Below are 14511 nucleotides of genomic sequence, written 5' to 3'. Positions count from 1 at the left end.
TAAAGACAAATTAAAACTCATTCCCCTGATCAATGAACACACAGTTTGGATCTATTCTGACTGATTCTCGACAGAACACTCCTTCCTTTCTCCTGCGTATAAATGACCGTCCCCTTAGCATCTCTTTGTCACTTGTCAAGCATTCAGAGTGAGGGGGTATAGCTCAGTGGTAGAGCATTTGACTGCAGATCAAGAGGTCCCTGGTTCAACTCCTGGTGCCCCCTTATTATTTTTATTCATCATCCGAAACACAGAGTAAATACAACTTACCGGTTCAGCTGAGACTGCAGCAGCTCCAGTCTGGTCTCCAGCTCCCTGGGCCGGTCCTCAACACAATTAGGAGGCTGAAAAGCGGCCCTGACTGAGGACGGCCGTCTCTGGTTCTCTGAGAGTTGGCTGGCCCTGCGATCTGGCCAGTAGCCATACAAGCCTGACATGCTGATAGGAGCTGCTGCTGTGCAGAGGAAATGTGGAGAATACATGGGTGTGTGTTCCACTTTTCTGTTTTTCTTTGATTTACTTGTGACCTTTTTAATTGGATTCACATTTCTTCTCATAATGGTAACATTTTGATTTAGAAGGTATGTGAAAAAGTAATGCAATACTATCTGTGAGTTCAAACCTCTTTTCCCCTTCATTTTCCTCCCTGCACTGTTAAACTTTCAGTCACTACAAGATTTTCTCCTGTAAAAAGCTGCAATAATGCGAAACTAAATGTCTTGTTTATTTTTCAGATTAAGATTGATTCTTTTTTCTCTGTGTATTAAATTGTTAAATTGTGAAATTAACATATCTCTAATCTACTTAAAAATAAGTGGAATAGTGAAATAAAACTGAATTCGGTACCTCTTAAAAGCTCCAAGACTCTCTTGACAAAAATGCAGACTAAGGAAACACGGCGAAGGGATTGTAGGTAATTCTTACCTGAGTATGGAGGACCTCCAATGTCTAAGGACTGTCCCATTCCAGTCGAAGGCCCGCTGTGAGGCAATAGGCTGACCACTGCAGGCGGATAGTCTCTGTTGTCAGCCCCATCGGGAAAAAGTTCCCCCTTTCTGTGTTGCATAGGCTTTATGTCCTCATCGCTAGAGTGCGAACTGATGCTAACACTGCCACAGAGGTCTTCCCAATGAGATCCTGCCACTTTGCCATGGTGGTGGTTCTGATCTGGGTAAGAGTCTTCACGATCCATCCCATCTGCTCAGACAAAGTCACAGGACAGACAGTATAAGACAACTTGGATGTAGAGAAACATACAAAACGCCTTCTAAAACGGCAGATCAGCTCAGTGGTTAAAAGTGTGTTTTGTTTCATATGAGTCTGCTCAGAAAAGCCAAGCCCTACCTGCCTGAAAAAGATTTGGAGAAAGTCCATTTGCTCAACATGTCCCGGTTGAACTACTTCATTATGGTTTAGATCAGTTGTCTCTTCATCACCTACAGCTTGCTCAGAACCCAGCTGCTCATATGTTATCTGGGAGGAGACAACGTGATCATACAACCCCTGTGCTGGCAGCTCTTCACTGGCTGCCTGTTAGCTTTAGGATCCAGTTTAGGATTCTGTTACTTTAAAGCTTTAAATGGTATGACTCCATCATATTTGTCAGAGCTGCTACACCAACATGTTCCAGTGACAGCTCTGAAGTCTTCGTCAACCCATTTTATTCTGGAGTTTCCATATTTCAGGCTCACATCCAGGGGTGACAGAGCCTTTTTGGCTGTGTCAGCCTGCCTCTTCACATTCGAGCCGCTCAGACACTTTCAGGTTTTAAGTCCTTACTTAAGACCCACTTTTTTACACTGGCTTTTAAACACAGTTAAGCTTGATTTCTATTTAATCTTTTACTTTTTAATTATTTTTTTTTATTGTGTTATTTGTTGTTTTCATTACTTAATCGGTTGTTGTAAATGTGCTATATAGCTAAACTCGACCTTGACCTTGTCTCTTACTCACCCGGCCTGTTCCGGCGACGCAGCGAGCTTCTTCGATGCCTGGTCAGACGGCAGCCACATTCAGAGTCTCTGCTCGGGCTTGGAGGGTTTACTCTGTCTGCCTGATTCATATTAGTTTCAGTAATTCAAAAACTCAAAATGCTTTTCTGAGACAAAGAAACCAGATTGCTGTATGCAGGAGACATAATCACAGTGAGGATGCTGTTTTTAACATCGCAGTCTGGTGGCACTTACATCTCTTAAGTTGAAGGTGATCTCTAGATTGTTCCAGAAAGTGTCAGCGAAGTCAGGATACATGTCCAGAACTTCCAGCAGGTCGTCTCTCACGATCTTGTGAAGGTCACAGTAGGTCAAAGCCCTGACATCAGAGCTGGATTTCCCTGGTCTCCCATAAAGGCTGATGGGCTCACCGAATATGTCATTTTTTCCTACACAAATCACAGCAAAAAGAAAGACAACCACAAGTGAGGAGCAACATCTCACCAAAAAAGGCTTGAACAAAGCTAACAATAAGGAAAACAGTTCACTGACAGAATGTTGATGGATGAATCTGATCCATGACAAAGGAATAGCAAAGTGCTACAACAGCACTGGTCTGCCACAGCTCAGAACAAATTAATGGTCCTCACTGCTGAAAAATAAATGACCTTTGCAGCCTGGATCTGAGTGCTGGCCCTATTGATGATCAATGCCACTGTGGAATGAAAGTGGAGCTGTGCCCAAACACCTCTGGCAACAAAACACACGAAAGCTTGCGTGTTAGTATGGTGTAAAAGCAAGTTTCAGTTGTGGCCGTGGCTTTGAGGAGGAGATAGGATGAGTAAAGAGAAAACAAACATAGACTAAAGTAGAGAAACACATAAGCAAACAAGAACAAAGATTTAGGCTCATAAATGTCACTCTTAATAGAGTTTACATAAGAGCCTGGTTATAATAAGCTGATGACTTAAATGTGTAAATATCTGAATGCACTCCAGCTCACCTAGAATGGCCACCACTACGTCGTCCCTCAGGATCTCTATGGAACCTCTGGAAATGAAGTAGAGGGCAGTGAGAATGTCCCCACTGTGGACAAGTGTATCACCCGGTGGAGCGTGGGTGGTCTTGAATCGCATGGCCAGAGCTCGTAGGCAGCCTTTGTTGGCACCTCGAAAAGCTCTACAGTTCTGTAGCAAGCTGCGGTTCAAATGAAGGCAGATGTCAGCTTGCAGACACTCGGGGAAACCTTTTAAAACCTGCAGGAAAATAGAAGGCATGAAGTAAATAATTCAGATAACTATCTATACGATCTTTCCTTTACTGTACTGTAGCTTTAAAACAGAGTAATCTAAAAGTGGATAATGCAAGGCGGATTTGAAAAAAGTATGTGAAAAAGAACCTGGGGGGTTGAGAGAAGGAGAGCAATGTGTCAGATTGATTCATGCTGGGAATCAGCTCCAAGTGATTATCTATTCTTGCATTGAATTGGCAGGCTCTAATGCTTTTTCTCTGACTGCGTCATTCTCTAGTGCTGCGAGCAGCCTAAGTCCATACAGCGATATGATGCACATCATCACCAGAAAATGGGTCACCAACTAGAGCAACATGAGTGGAAACAGCATCCAAAAGAAAAGGGGGCACCCAGAGTTGAACTGGGGACCTCTTGATCTGCAGTCAAATGCTCTGCCACTGAGCTATACCCCCTTAATGAGGTTGATATTGGTAACATATTTTTTTGTAAGCATAGCATCCCCTGTAGTATTAGTAGTAAAGAATTTGACAACTTAAACACTGCATGGTTGTGCTTTGCCACCCACATAAGAAGGAAACACAACCAACTGATGTTAGTAGAGGGGGCACCCAGAATTGAACTGAGGACCTCTTGATCTGCAGTCAAATGCTCGACCACTGAGCTATACCCCCACATGGAAACAAATATTGGTAACATCTTTTTTCCTAATCATGGTTAAAGTGAAATTTCACTGCTGGAGAATGTCATTGCTGCATCAAAGAACACAGCTTAAACATGCAGATCAAAGAGAAGCTCAAGGGTAATGCAGCAAACACCACAAGGAAAGCAGCTTGAAAATACTTGCATATTATATGATTTATTTAACCTTTATGATGTTTAATATGGTGCGACACTATAGAGTTAACTCATTAATGTAGTCCAACAGTTTATTATAGTATACCTAAACTGTATGGTTGTGCTTTGCTGCACCGGATTAGCTTTTCCACCCACATAAGAAGGAAACACAACCAACTGATTTCAGTAGAGGGGGTACTCAGATTTGAACTGAGGACCTCTTGATCTGCAGTCAAATGCTCTGCCACTGAGCTACACCCCCTACATTTTAACCAGACATTTTCACCCAGGAAATATCTATGATATAAAGTTTGTTTGAGGATTGAGGAGATTTCAAAGATATTAAAAATTCACCTGTCAGTCAGACGTTTTGAGGATGAGTCTACAGTACAAAAGTGGATATGTTGATAATGGATAAAAACATAAGTTTGAATGTATAGACTGCATCAGAAACAACATTTTTAACCCTCTCATAGAGGAGAGAGGAAACAGATTCAGACAGACATTTTGATCTGCAGTCAGGTGCTCTAACACTGAGCTAAGATCCCATTAGCAACATGTTTGAAGATTAAAATAATAACTTATTGCATAACATTGTTACCAGCATTGTTTTCCAAAACACACTTTCAAAGCACTTGTTTATGGGCTAAAGTCAGATTATGTGTGTGTAGGTGTGTGTGTGAGACTGTCAAAGGACTTACAGCATTCATGTCAATGCCATTAGTGTAGGACCAGGCATGCTGGAAGTACTCCTCCAGCCTTTGCCTCAGACCTCCTGGGATCTGGTGGAAACGGATGAACTCTTTGACCCGCAGCATCTGAGTGTGGTAGCGGGCCGTGCCTGAGTACAGTCTCTGAATGATGGCAGACACGTTCCCAAAGATACTGGCATACATCAGAGCTAAAAGGGAGACAGGACAGAAACACTTAACGCTCTGATGCCAAATGATTAAGGAAGGTACCACTGACCACATTGTCATGAATTTGGCTCCAATCAGGGGCCTTTGTCTCTTTACCGTCAACTATTGAAGAAAACTAAAATTACACAAAAACAAGTTCAATGAAATGAAACGCGTAGATTTCAAAGGTGGATGTTTTAAAATTGTATGTTTTCGCTATTTTCTAGTGTGTTTGTCGTAAAATAGGTCGCAACCACGCTACTCACAGCCAATGAGCATGACACAGATGGAGAAGATCTTCTCTGGGTTGGTGTTGGGTGAGACGTTGCCAAAGCCCACACTGGTCAGGCTGCTGAAGGTGAAGTACAAGGCTGTAACATACTTGTCCTTGATGGAGGGCCCTGAGGCTATGTCAGTATCATTGTAGTGTTTACCAATCTGGTCAGCCAGGTTGTCCAGCCAACCAATCTTCATGCCACCAATACGGGCAGAGCCAGTGCGCTCCACGTTGCCGATAGCATACCAGATACAAGCCAACCAGTGGGCGATGAGGGCAAACGTGCACATGAGGAGGAAGAGGACAGCAGCTCCATATTCTGAGTAACGATCCAACTTCCTGGCCACTCGCACCAGCCTCAGCAGTCTGGCTGTCTTCAACAATCCAATCAACGTAGTTTGAGTCTGAGGCTCTGTCTGCTAAAAGAATAGAATCAATGTTATAAGTAAAGCATAAAATCTCTGTATGAAGTGGTTGTCATGCTTTTGCAAAACAAGAAGTGAAAGATATCAATAGAACTGATTTTATCATTTGTCTTTCAGGGCATTTAAAATGGTAGAAGTATTTTCTGAAATGGCTACTTTGCAAGTTCAGGACCAATTTTCAGATTTTAAATGATTGTACTTGTATTCGTTTATCTTGGGACATTTCAGCATTTAAAGTGTCATGAATGATTCAATGGAGAACTTGATTGCCAAGCACTTAGCTTGACTAGAGCATTAGCAAATGTAACTTAGAGGGATTTCTATCTTTTTTAATGTCATAAAATGAAAAACTGTTTTTTTCATATACTGATGGAGATAGTGGAAAACAAGAATTTTCTAGAGTGAGAGTAATATTACATATATAAGCCCCATAATAATATTTAAGCATTCATACATTGGTGCATAATAGGTGTAACTAACAGCAGAAATGCCCAATACATGAGTTAGCTTAGCGTAACCACTGATATCCACTGTGTGGAGTTCTTTCTCACCTCCTGTGACCCAGAACGGAATATGAGGAGATCAAATGGGATCGCAGCGACTATGTCTATTAGGAACCAGCCCTTGAAGTAATGCTGCGCAATGCGCCCCGGGTGGCTGACCACCTCGTCGTTGTGATTGACGTAGGTGGTCCTGAAGTTGATGAGGATGTCCACGATGAACATGACGTCCACTACAAGGTCCACCACATTAAGTGGGTTGCAGGTATAGCCACAAGATCTCCTTTGCTCTTCTTCTACTTCATTGAGAAGGAATGCAGCGGAGTATGGAGTGAAGATGGCAGTGTAGATGACCAGCAGCAGGATGACCCAATCCCATACTGCTTTGAAGGGGCTGTAATGAAGGATGGTCCATTTGTGGATGCGTGGAGCCTGGAGCTTGTATTCTGGCAGCACGTCAGCACCGAGGGACAACACCTAAGGAAGGCGAGGGACAGGATGGAGATGACATAACAATACAAAACAATACAGTGGGATTCACAACCAAGGAACATACTTTTATAGTCTTTTTAAATGCCAGATAAGATGGGGAGAGGAAAATCTGTCCATGAGAGTGCAAAAAGGCAAGATGCTTACACTTCATAAAACTCTAGAATAGCAGGCAATCAGCATCATGCAGAAGAACAAGCGACTTCAATAAAGAAAGAAAGACGTGAGAAACATATTAAGTATTTCCCCTGGACATAAAGATCTTCAAATAACCATTACAATCAAAGCATCATTAACTAAACACAGCATTTACTGCTGCACTGGATGTTTGAGGAGAACAACATTTGCATCAGATTTTGATCTTTAGTTGAGATTTAATGTTCATACATTGCAGTGTAATTTACACTCCACTACTGGTTTGTGGATTCAGCAAAGACTGTAAATAAACTATAAGCAACAATATAAACTAAACGTTGCTGCTGCTGTTACTATTTTATATTATGTCAATTAACGATGTAAAAAAAAACAGCTAAAAGTTCACCAGAGTTGCAAATTTTTATTTTTTTTTTCATTTCTAAAATTACAGTAATGCCTAAATTACATGTAAGACGGGTCATCTAAATGTGTTTGATTGCCAACAAAAATGGGTCTAAAATCAAGCTCATGCAGAAGTTCAATAAGTAAGACCTCTTCCCACTCGTCAGCCATCATTATCTGGTGTTTGAGCTTTACTTCCTGCTACGCTTTGTTACTTCTGCCTTGTCACTTCCATTTTCTGATGCTGTTCAGCTCACCTCATCCTTAAATTCTGTTGTCACAACCCTGGTTCAATGATCTTCTTGCTTGCTGGTTTTTAAGCCAATACCCATTTTTAAAAACTGTTCTGTCCTTCCAGACTTGTGTAACCTACCTCTTCCCCTCTTCCTGATACCAACAAAGTCTTATCAGAAGCATTCGCTCCCTCATATCGCTCCTCATCCACCACCACTAGACTCTGCCGGGGGTCTGTCTTTTCCTTCATGCATGTCCCTGCTCCACTGAGATTATGCATCACTGTTCAACTCTTCTACATCAATGATGTAGTCGTCTCTCCTTATCAAAATAAAAATAAATTGAAAATATATTCTATATATAAGGTGCTGGGTGGCTCTACTGGCTGGCCAGAGGCCACAGTGCAACCAATAAACTATTAATGATAACTAAACACTTCAGCAAAAAACAGTGAAATCAATATGCAGGAAGCAGAAATATTACATATACCACAAAACATCCTCAAAGTGAAGCCCAACATTTCTTATGACTACATACTGTGTCTCAAGAGACAACACTGACACTTGTCCTTCCTTTCTAAGCAAAAGTTATCAAATTTACAACTGGAACATCGAATATTTATGTTTATTTCTCATTTGGCACTCACTTAAAAACTCGAGTTTTGACGTATAAAACACTGAGCCAAAGACAAGTCATACTTCCCAAAATATGATTTTCAACTTTGGCTGGACTAAATGTCATATTGAATGTCATGTTTAATAATAGCACCTGTGCGGTCACGCTGCTCCTCAGTGTGAGACATTTCCAACAGAGCAAAGGTTCAGCAACAGGACCGGTATGGCCTACTAATCCTCATCGTGTACTGTCATCCCCCTCTGAGTGATGTGTGAAGAGCCATTAAAAGATGATCAATACAAAACAGTAATTTTACAGGGTAGTCAGCAATGAGTAAGAACCTACTGACCGGAACAACAATAAGAGCCTCCATGTCCAGGTTGTCATCCTGGTGTCGACCACAGCAGCAAACCCTCTGCAGGCCCACCGCCCTGCTGTGCAGTGACCATCTCCTCTCCTGCATCACTTTCATGCAATTTTTTTTTCAGAATTTCCTGACTTTAAAAAAAACACCCCACCCCAATCCAGCTGTAAGGACCCAGTGTCACTATATCTCTCGTAACTGCCCTTTTTAAAGAGCCGTCTGCTGCTTCACCTGTCTCTGTGCACCATGTGACCCACTTTTGTCTGGGCCATGTGACACCTCCTGCTAGTGTTGTGGTCAATTGTGGACCAGAGTGAGTGCTGGCATCGACTGGAAGCCACATAGAGAAGTGATTTTGGTTAATTCATGTTAACAGCAAGGTCAGAACTCTGGTAAAATCATCAGTGTAGATGCGAACAGGCTCCTTCGTGTGCTTTAATGCACCATTTCTGACATCCATGTCAACAAGTCAAAAATACTGAACACTTTTGCATCATGGTGCTTCCATCTCCTCGGAAATCCTTTAATGCTTGGACCATTATATATATTTTAGCTGGCATTTAGAAAAGGCACTGGACATGATGAGCACGGCAGAGTGCAACCAAATTCCAGAGTCACACAAAAAAAGGCATAAGTAAAGTCTTGTCTATTTGGCCTTTTTAGATCTTTGAAAGAAAACTTCTGACTCTGCCAGTAAAAAAAAAGAGAGGAGAAATAGTAAAGTGAATAGTTTCTCAAGGACTAAGCGCATGTAAAAAGTCAGTAAACGTGTACCTTCCCATATTTGGTGGAAAAAAAGAATCACAGGGGTAAAAGTTAAGTTTTTCCCTTACAAGGAATTAGCAGGGGAGTATTGAGTTATTACAAAGGGATGCTGGCTTATGCTCCAGCTCTTTGTATATCTGATGGGAAAACACACAAAATTAATCGAGTTTGTCCAACATAACAACCGCCTGTACTCCCACAGTGGCCGAACAGATGTGACGAGACAACACAGTAATTACCATGTAAACACACGAGGAGAGGCTCACTCGCCAAAGAAATCTTACAATACTGATGTTGTCAATCGCTGAGTCCCACAATGACAATCAATTTATTTAGTTTGCTATGTATTAAACTGAAAATATTGTTCTAATGTCTGACATAAGCGAGATTTAAACACATAACATGGTGTGAATTGTTAAGGTTAGGTTTATACTCAATGGAACTGCTACTTCTACAATGTAAAAACAGTACAGCTTTAATACAAAATATCAAAGCTGTAAAAAATACTGACACGACCACAACCACAATGAGTAATGCAAAGTCATTCAGTCATTTTGGTGAAGTGTAAATTCCATCCACATACATTGTCAGCAAACCCAAAATGCAACTTTAGCCATAGTGCTTATTACTAAGACTTAAAAACATCTACTCTTGCACTTGAAACCCAAGTAAAGCCAAAATGGGACCAAGATGATGTCAAAGTGAATAAACTGAAGGTTCTGTCACCGATCCTTGTGAAATCTATCCGAATTGGACCATATAGCAAAGGGAAATGGTTTACCGGTTTATCCTAAGTAAAGTGGTTGCTGCTCACCTGTGGAGCTGCAGTCAGTAATCAAGGAGGCCAAGAGGGAAGAGGAATAAAGAGAAGGAAAGGAAGAGCCATAAATGGGGAAAATGGCAGCAACCAACAGGCATATGAAGCTGAAGTAAACAAAAAGGGTGACATCGAGGTGAACAGCAGGGAGCATGAAAAACCCAGTAAAGACTGAAGTACTTACAGGCTGAAGTTTCTGCTTGATGCTCATGATGATGCACACCACAGGATAAAAGCAGGAAAAAAGTAAGACTAAGAGTAAGAAAGTGAGGCATAAGGCAACCTCTACCCATTGGTCTATCTCTTCCTCCCTTGTGCTCCCTTGTTCTTCCTCCTTACCCGCAGCCCTGCCCTCAGCAAGGGATCCTCCTTCAAACACATAAAAATGGTATAGTGGCTCTATGAAACTGCACACTCCTCCTCCACTGGTGTTTAAGAACCAGTTACTGTGCTAAAAATCAGAGCAGGCCTCGTTTCATGCCATAAAAGACTATTGGTGATCTGAACCATCAGCTTCTCGTTGGTTAACTTTTCCGCACACATGCCATATTTTATGGTCAGCTGGGGAAATAATTATGCAAACATTTACACATGACTTTATGTGTGTTGTGTTACAATAATAGTTACATCAATCGTTAACTCATTGTATTAAAAGAACCCAGAAACAATTTAATGTTCAGCCATAACAACTGAGAATGAAGCCATTGGCACATTCTAATGGTCTCCTAAACACCTGATGAAGTTAGATTTACTGTAAATACAGAGATAATGCCTCAGTAAGCCTGCTACAGCCTGTGAATAGGAACCTGTGCACAGACAAATTTATACTAGCAAAACAAAATCCCACTCCATTCACACTAATTTATCGACATTGTCCTGTTGTGAGTTTAACCAAAGCCAGGGGGCGCCATACAAACACACATCTATTTTCCCCAAACACAGCCACACTCTGCTGGTTACAGTGAGCCAAGCCTTTTTTTTTTTTTTTTTACAGTTATTTGTCTTTAACAAGCAACAGCTGAGTTAATTACACTGTGTGCATTACGCAGACAAATCAATGTGAACAAAGATCAATAACAACTTTCATTTCTCTTGCTTTAAAGTGACAAATCGAAATCCAATTAAAAAGTAGAGAATAAAGAAACCTATCCTGTAAACCAGAACATAATCATCAGAATAAATCAATGCAGGTTTATATCATTTGGTTACAAGTAAACGCAATGATAACCGTCGAGCTTTAGAAAACTCATTCTTGGTCACTAGCCACTGTTAGCTGTTTCTCACATGGCAGCAGCAATGCTGACTGTGACTTAAGCCTAACCTGCAGCATTTTTGGAGAACTCATGACTATCATACCCCTGCAAGCCAATTCAGCTGGTTGAACAGGAGAAAAACTCAAGCTGGCACCAACATGAAGACGGCTTTGGGGGTACTGCAATGTGATTTAGTGGGACAGATGCAGAGAGCGTACATTCCCGCTGCCCTCCATTTCCATTAGTTACAGAGGCCAAGGTCACAGGCAGAATCAAGCCACCAAAAGCCGCTCGATAGGCTCACAGCGGCTGTTCTTTTCTCTCGCTTTCATAACTACATCTCACCAGGACCCCCTGTCCACTCCCACAGACAGCTTCACAGACAGTCTGTGAGCCCTACACACACCCACACGCTCGCCACATGCAACCTCACACTCTCAGCATGTCCTCCCCTCTCTGTACTGCCATCTTACCATAAATACTGACACCACATACAACTGGCACAAAGGCTTTTATCTATGATCAAACAATAGTCACAGAAATGTTGGTAAAATTACCCCTATTTTGGTAGAAATAACAGAAACAACTGCTTTAATCAGTAGTCGGTGGATGGAAGTCTGCATTCTGACATGTATTACTGAAGAAAACTAAATAGTTCTGGTCCATTCAGAGGAAGTGCAAACAACAAAGATGGTGACTGAGATGACAAAAAAGCTTTTAGACCACCTTACACTAACAATATGACTTTTGTTTATTGCATGTACTTGGTTAGGGGACACCCTTCTGTGCAAGTTTAATCTAAATGTAATGATGTGATAGCTCACTGTGCCACAAATGTTTTGATAATCAAGTTATCAAAATATATATAGAAATGTAGTTTTCACCAGCTATTTAAAGCTAGCTGAAGACCTGAACCCAACTCAGATGCTTTGGTGGGACCTTCAGAGAGCCGTGTAGCGCTGAATACCCATCAAACCTCAGTGAAATAATGGAAAGTTTTAAAGATGAGGGCAAGATGTCAGACAGAAAACAATAATTTCAAGTAATTTCCCTTGGAGGTGGTTCTATGAGCCCTCAAATCGTGGGTGTACTTAGTTTTTCACCCTCTGCTTCTACATTTTGGTTTAATTTTTGGTAAATAAATACTGACACAGTGTAATACGTCATGTGTTGTTGTCCATCTGAGGTCGTATTCATTTTTAAATCTGATAAGTACCTTGTTATTTTTTAATAAAAGCTGGATTTAAAGAATCCCTTCTGAAGAAGACCTGAATAAGACAGTGTGTGGTCTGTGAGCTAAACAGAGCACAGACAGATAGCTATAATTACTGCCCTTTACTTTCCAGCTGAGACGTAGCAAAAAGTAAAACAAACCTTACTGACAAGCTGACAAATACTCGCTGTTGTGCTGATACAGAGGAGGGCTCACTTTTGATCCAAACTTGTTCATGACGCCAGCAGAATCATGATAACAAGTGCAGTGTTCTGCCAGGCCCTTTCAGGAGAGCTTCTGTTTGTACAGTCAGTTTTTCCAGGTCCACGTTGCCTCAACATTGTGCATTAAGTCACAGCCAGCTGTCGATATCACAGTTGCTCTCCGTGGGAAGAAGTGAGATCTCACTGCCATCACAGCAGCAGCATTCAGTCACAAAGCAGCCACATATGGTAATTGCACCGGCACATAGAAGAAAAATTCAGAGCCTAATGGTAAGTGGTTGTCCTGTTTGAGACTATAGAAGGAAAAATGGACATTTGCAACTCGGAAGTATTAAAAACATTCACAAATGACTGCAACTAAAGATAATTTATTTTCTGCATATGGATCTAGAGCAGCAGGCTGTAACTGAGATAAACAATGCAGATTTGATTGAATTATTCAGTGTCAGCTACTTTTTAAATCTAAATTTAGTGGTGTTTGGATAGACCGCTTAAAAGTTGTGGCAGTTCATGTCAGATAAGCCTCACACCTACACAAATCTGGAACACAGTCAGTAGAAAAATATTTTAAAAACATACTGAGACATTTCCGAAGCTGCTGCTGACATATAATGAAGTAATTATGGGAAGGAGTGGGTAGCTTCTATTTTTAGATCGCTTTTAAACCAAGACAGAAATATATAATCCAGCTCAATCTCCAGATTGGAAGGGCTTCAATCACCCAAACAACTAAAATAACCTGCTTTATGTAAAATGCCCTTTAGTTTATGACTCAAAACATTAAGTGCTTCACAAATGACTTCATGGTTATGTTACTGTATCCACATTTCCACCCAAACGAGGTTGTTGTAACATTCTAACATCTGCTAAAAAACAAAACTAGGCAAACAAAACAGGTTAGCTGAAAAGAGTTTGAACTCTTTTATTGGAAAGAGTTAAAACGCATAAACAGCGTTAATGTGATGCATTTAGAGAGCCGCCCCACTGCCTGACCAACAGCTCTTTACTGAACCATACGGGCCATATCTGACATTTTGGTCTGCATGAAACTAAATATTTGAAGTTTAGTGTAAAAAAACAAACTGTGTAATCACTTCAAAGCTATAACAGGTTTGTATTTGAACAAGTTCTGAAGGTTTTAATTGTTCTCCACTAACATTTAGTTGTAAAGATTACAGTCATAGAAACCTTTAGATGTTAGTATGTGATGAATGAACTGCAATTACAAAGCACCTTGATCTCTACTATTTGCCTCTCTTTATGGTATATGTCATTTATAGTATTTATAGTAACATTACAAACAGCTGGTAACAGCAAGTAGTCAAGCAATGTGACCCTGGACACTTTCACAAGATGCTTATGGAATCTGGAGAAAATGAACAAACAAATAAAAAAAATGCTATTTTATGCTAATACTGCTAATATAAAATATATATATTTCTAAGGAGATATCTGTTGGGAAAACCTCAACAGCACCATGACTTGAACACTTTCAAGAACGTTTACAAATCACATTTAATGCTTTGACTGATCCAAAAGATAGAACGATTTGAAATAATGCTGCTGTGGGACAGGAACCATTAGGAGGATTCAGTAGTAATACTGGTTGTTCAAATTGTGCATTTTTGAGCCAGTTTTCAGCTTTTTGGATGTTTTTCCTTTGTGGATCTTCCTCTGCTGTTAGTTTAGCATCACACAGTGCATGGAGACACTGGCGTGTGATGACAGGTGGCAGATGAGTTTTGTTCTGCTGCAGACGCCAGAAGAAGTCACACCTCAGGTGAGATTATTCTTTCACACTATCACCCTGTAACTGCAGGTGTCTCTCTGTGTCTTCAGTTAGTGAGAAGCAAATGGCATTTATAGGCAAACTTTTGTGTGC

The 14511-nt window shown here is 40.9% G+C and overlaps 1 protein-coding gene and 4 non-coding genes across 6 annotated transcripts in view; 1 reads left to right on the top strand and 4 right to left on the bottom strand.

The window, feature by feature from the left end:
• The window catches only part of kcnh6a (potassium voltage-gated channel, subfamily H (eag-related), member 6a), a 28284-nt gene that overhangs the window by 3067 nt on the left and 10706 nt on the right, over positions 1-14511 (bottom strand). Inside the window, exons 7-14 of one of the 2 annotated variants that reach the window (XM_072369302.1) lie at positions 6170-6595; positions 5183-5612; positions 4719-4918; positions 2935-3187; positions 2187-2380; positions 1954-2053; positions 925-1197; positions 271-454 (exon numbers count right to left, since the gene is read on the bottom strand). In XM_072369302.1, the coding sequence (XP_072225403.1) occupies positions 271-454; positions 925-1197; positions 1954-2053; positions 2187-2380; positions 2935-3187; positions 4719-4918; positions 5183-5612; positions 6170-6595 (2060 nt within the window). The remainder of the gene's footprint in view (positions 1-270; positions 455-924; positions 1198-1953; positions 2054-2186; positions 2381-2934; positions 3188-4718; positions 4919-5182; positions 5613-6169; positions 6596-14511) is intronic. The other variant, XM_072369303.1, reaches the window with a different exon arrangement.
• On the top strand, positions 153-224 carry trnac-gca (transfer RNA cysteine (anticodon GCA)). Its single transcript has one exon. It is a non-coding gene; the product is annotated as a tRNA-Cys (tRNA).
• trnac-gca (transfer RNA cysteine (anticodon GCA)) lies at positions 3564-3635 on the bottom strand. Its single transcript has one exon. It is a non-coding gene; the product is annotated as a tRNA-Cys (tRNA).
• On the bottom strand, positions 3783-3854 carry trnac-gca (transfer RNA cysteine (anticodon GCA)). Its single transcript has one exon. It is a non-coding gene; the product is annotated as a tRNA-Cys (tRNA).
• On the bottom strand, positions 4208-4279 carry trnac-gca (transfer RNA cysteine (anticodon GCA)). The gene has a single exon. It is a non-coding gene; the product is annotated as a tRNA-Cys (tRNA).

The sequence above is a fragment of the Leuresthes tenuis genome, unplaced genomic scaffold, assembly GCF_036924035.1.
Source record: "Leuresthes tenuis unplaced genomic scaffold, fLeuTen1.0.hap1 SCAF_17, whole genome shotgun sequence".
Lineage (NCBI taxonomy): Eukaryota > Metazoa > Chordata > Actinopteri > Atheriniformes > Atherinopsidae > Leuresthes > Leuresthes tenuis.
Note: the sequence above shows the minus strand (reverse complement) of the source record. Positions and strands in the feature narration are given on the sequence as shown.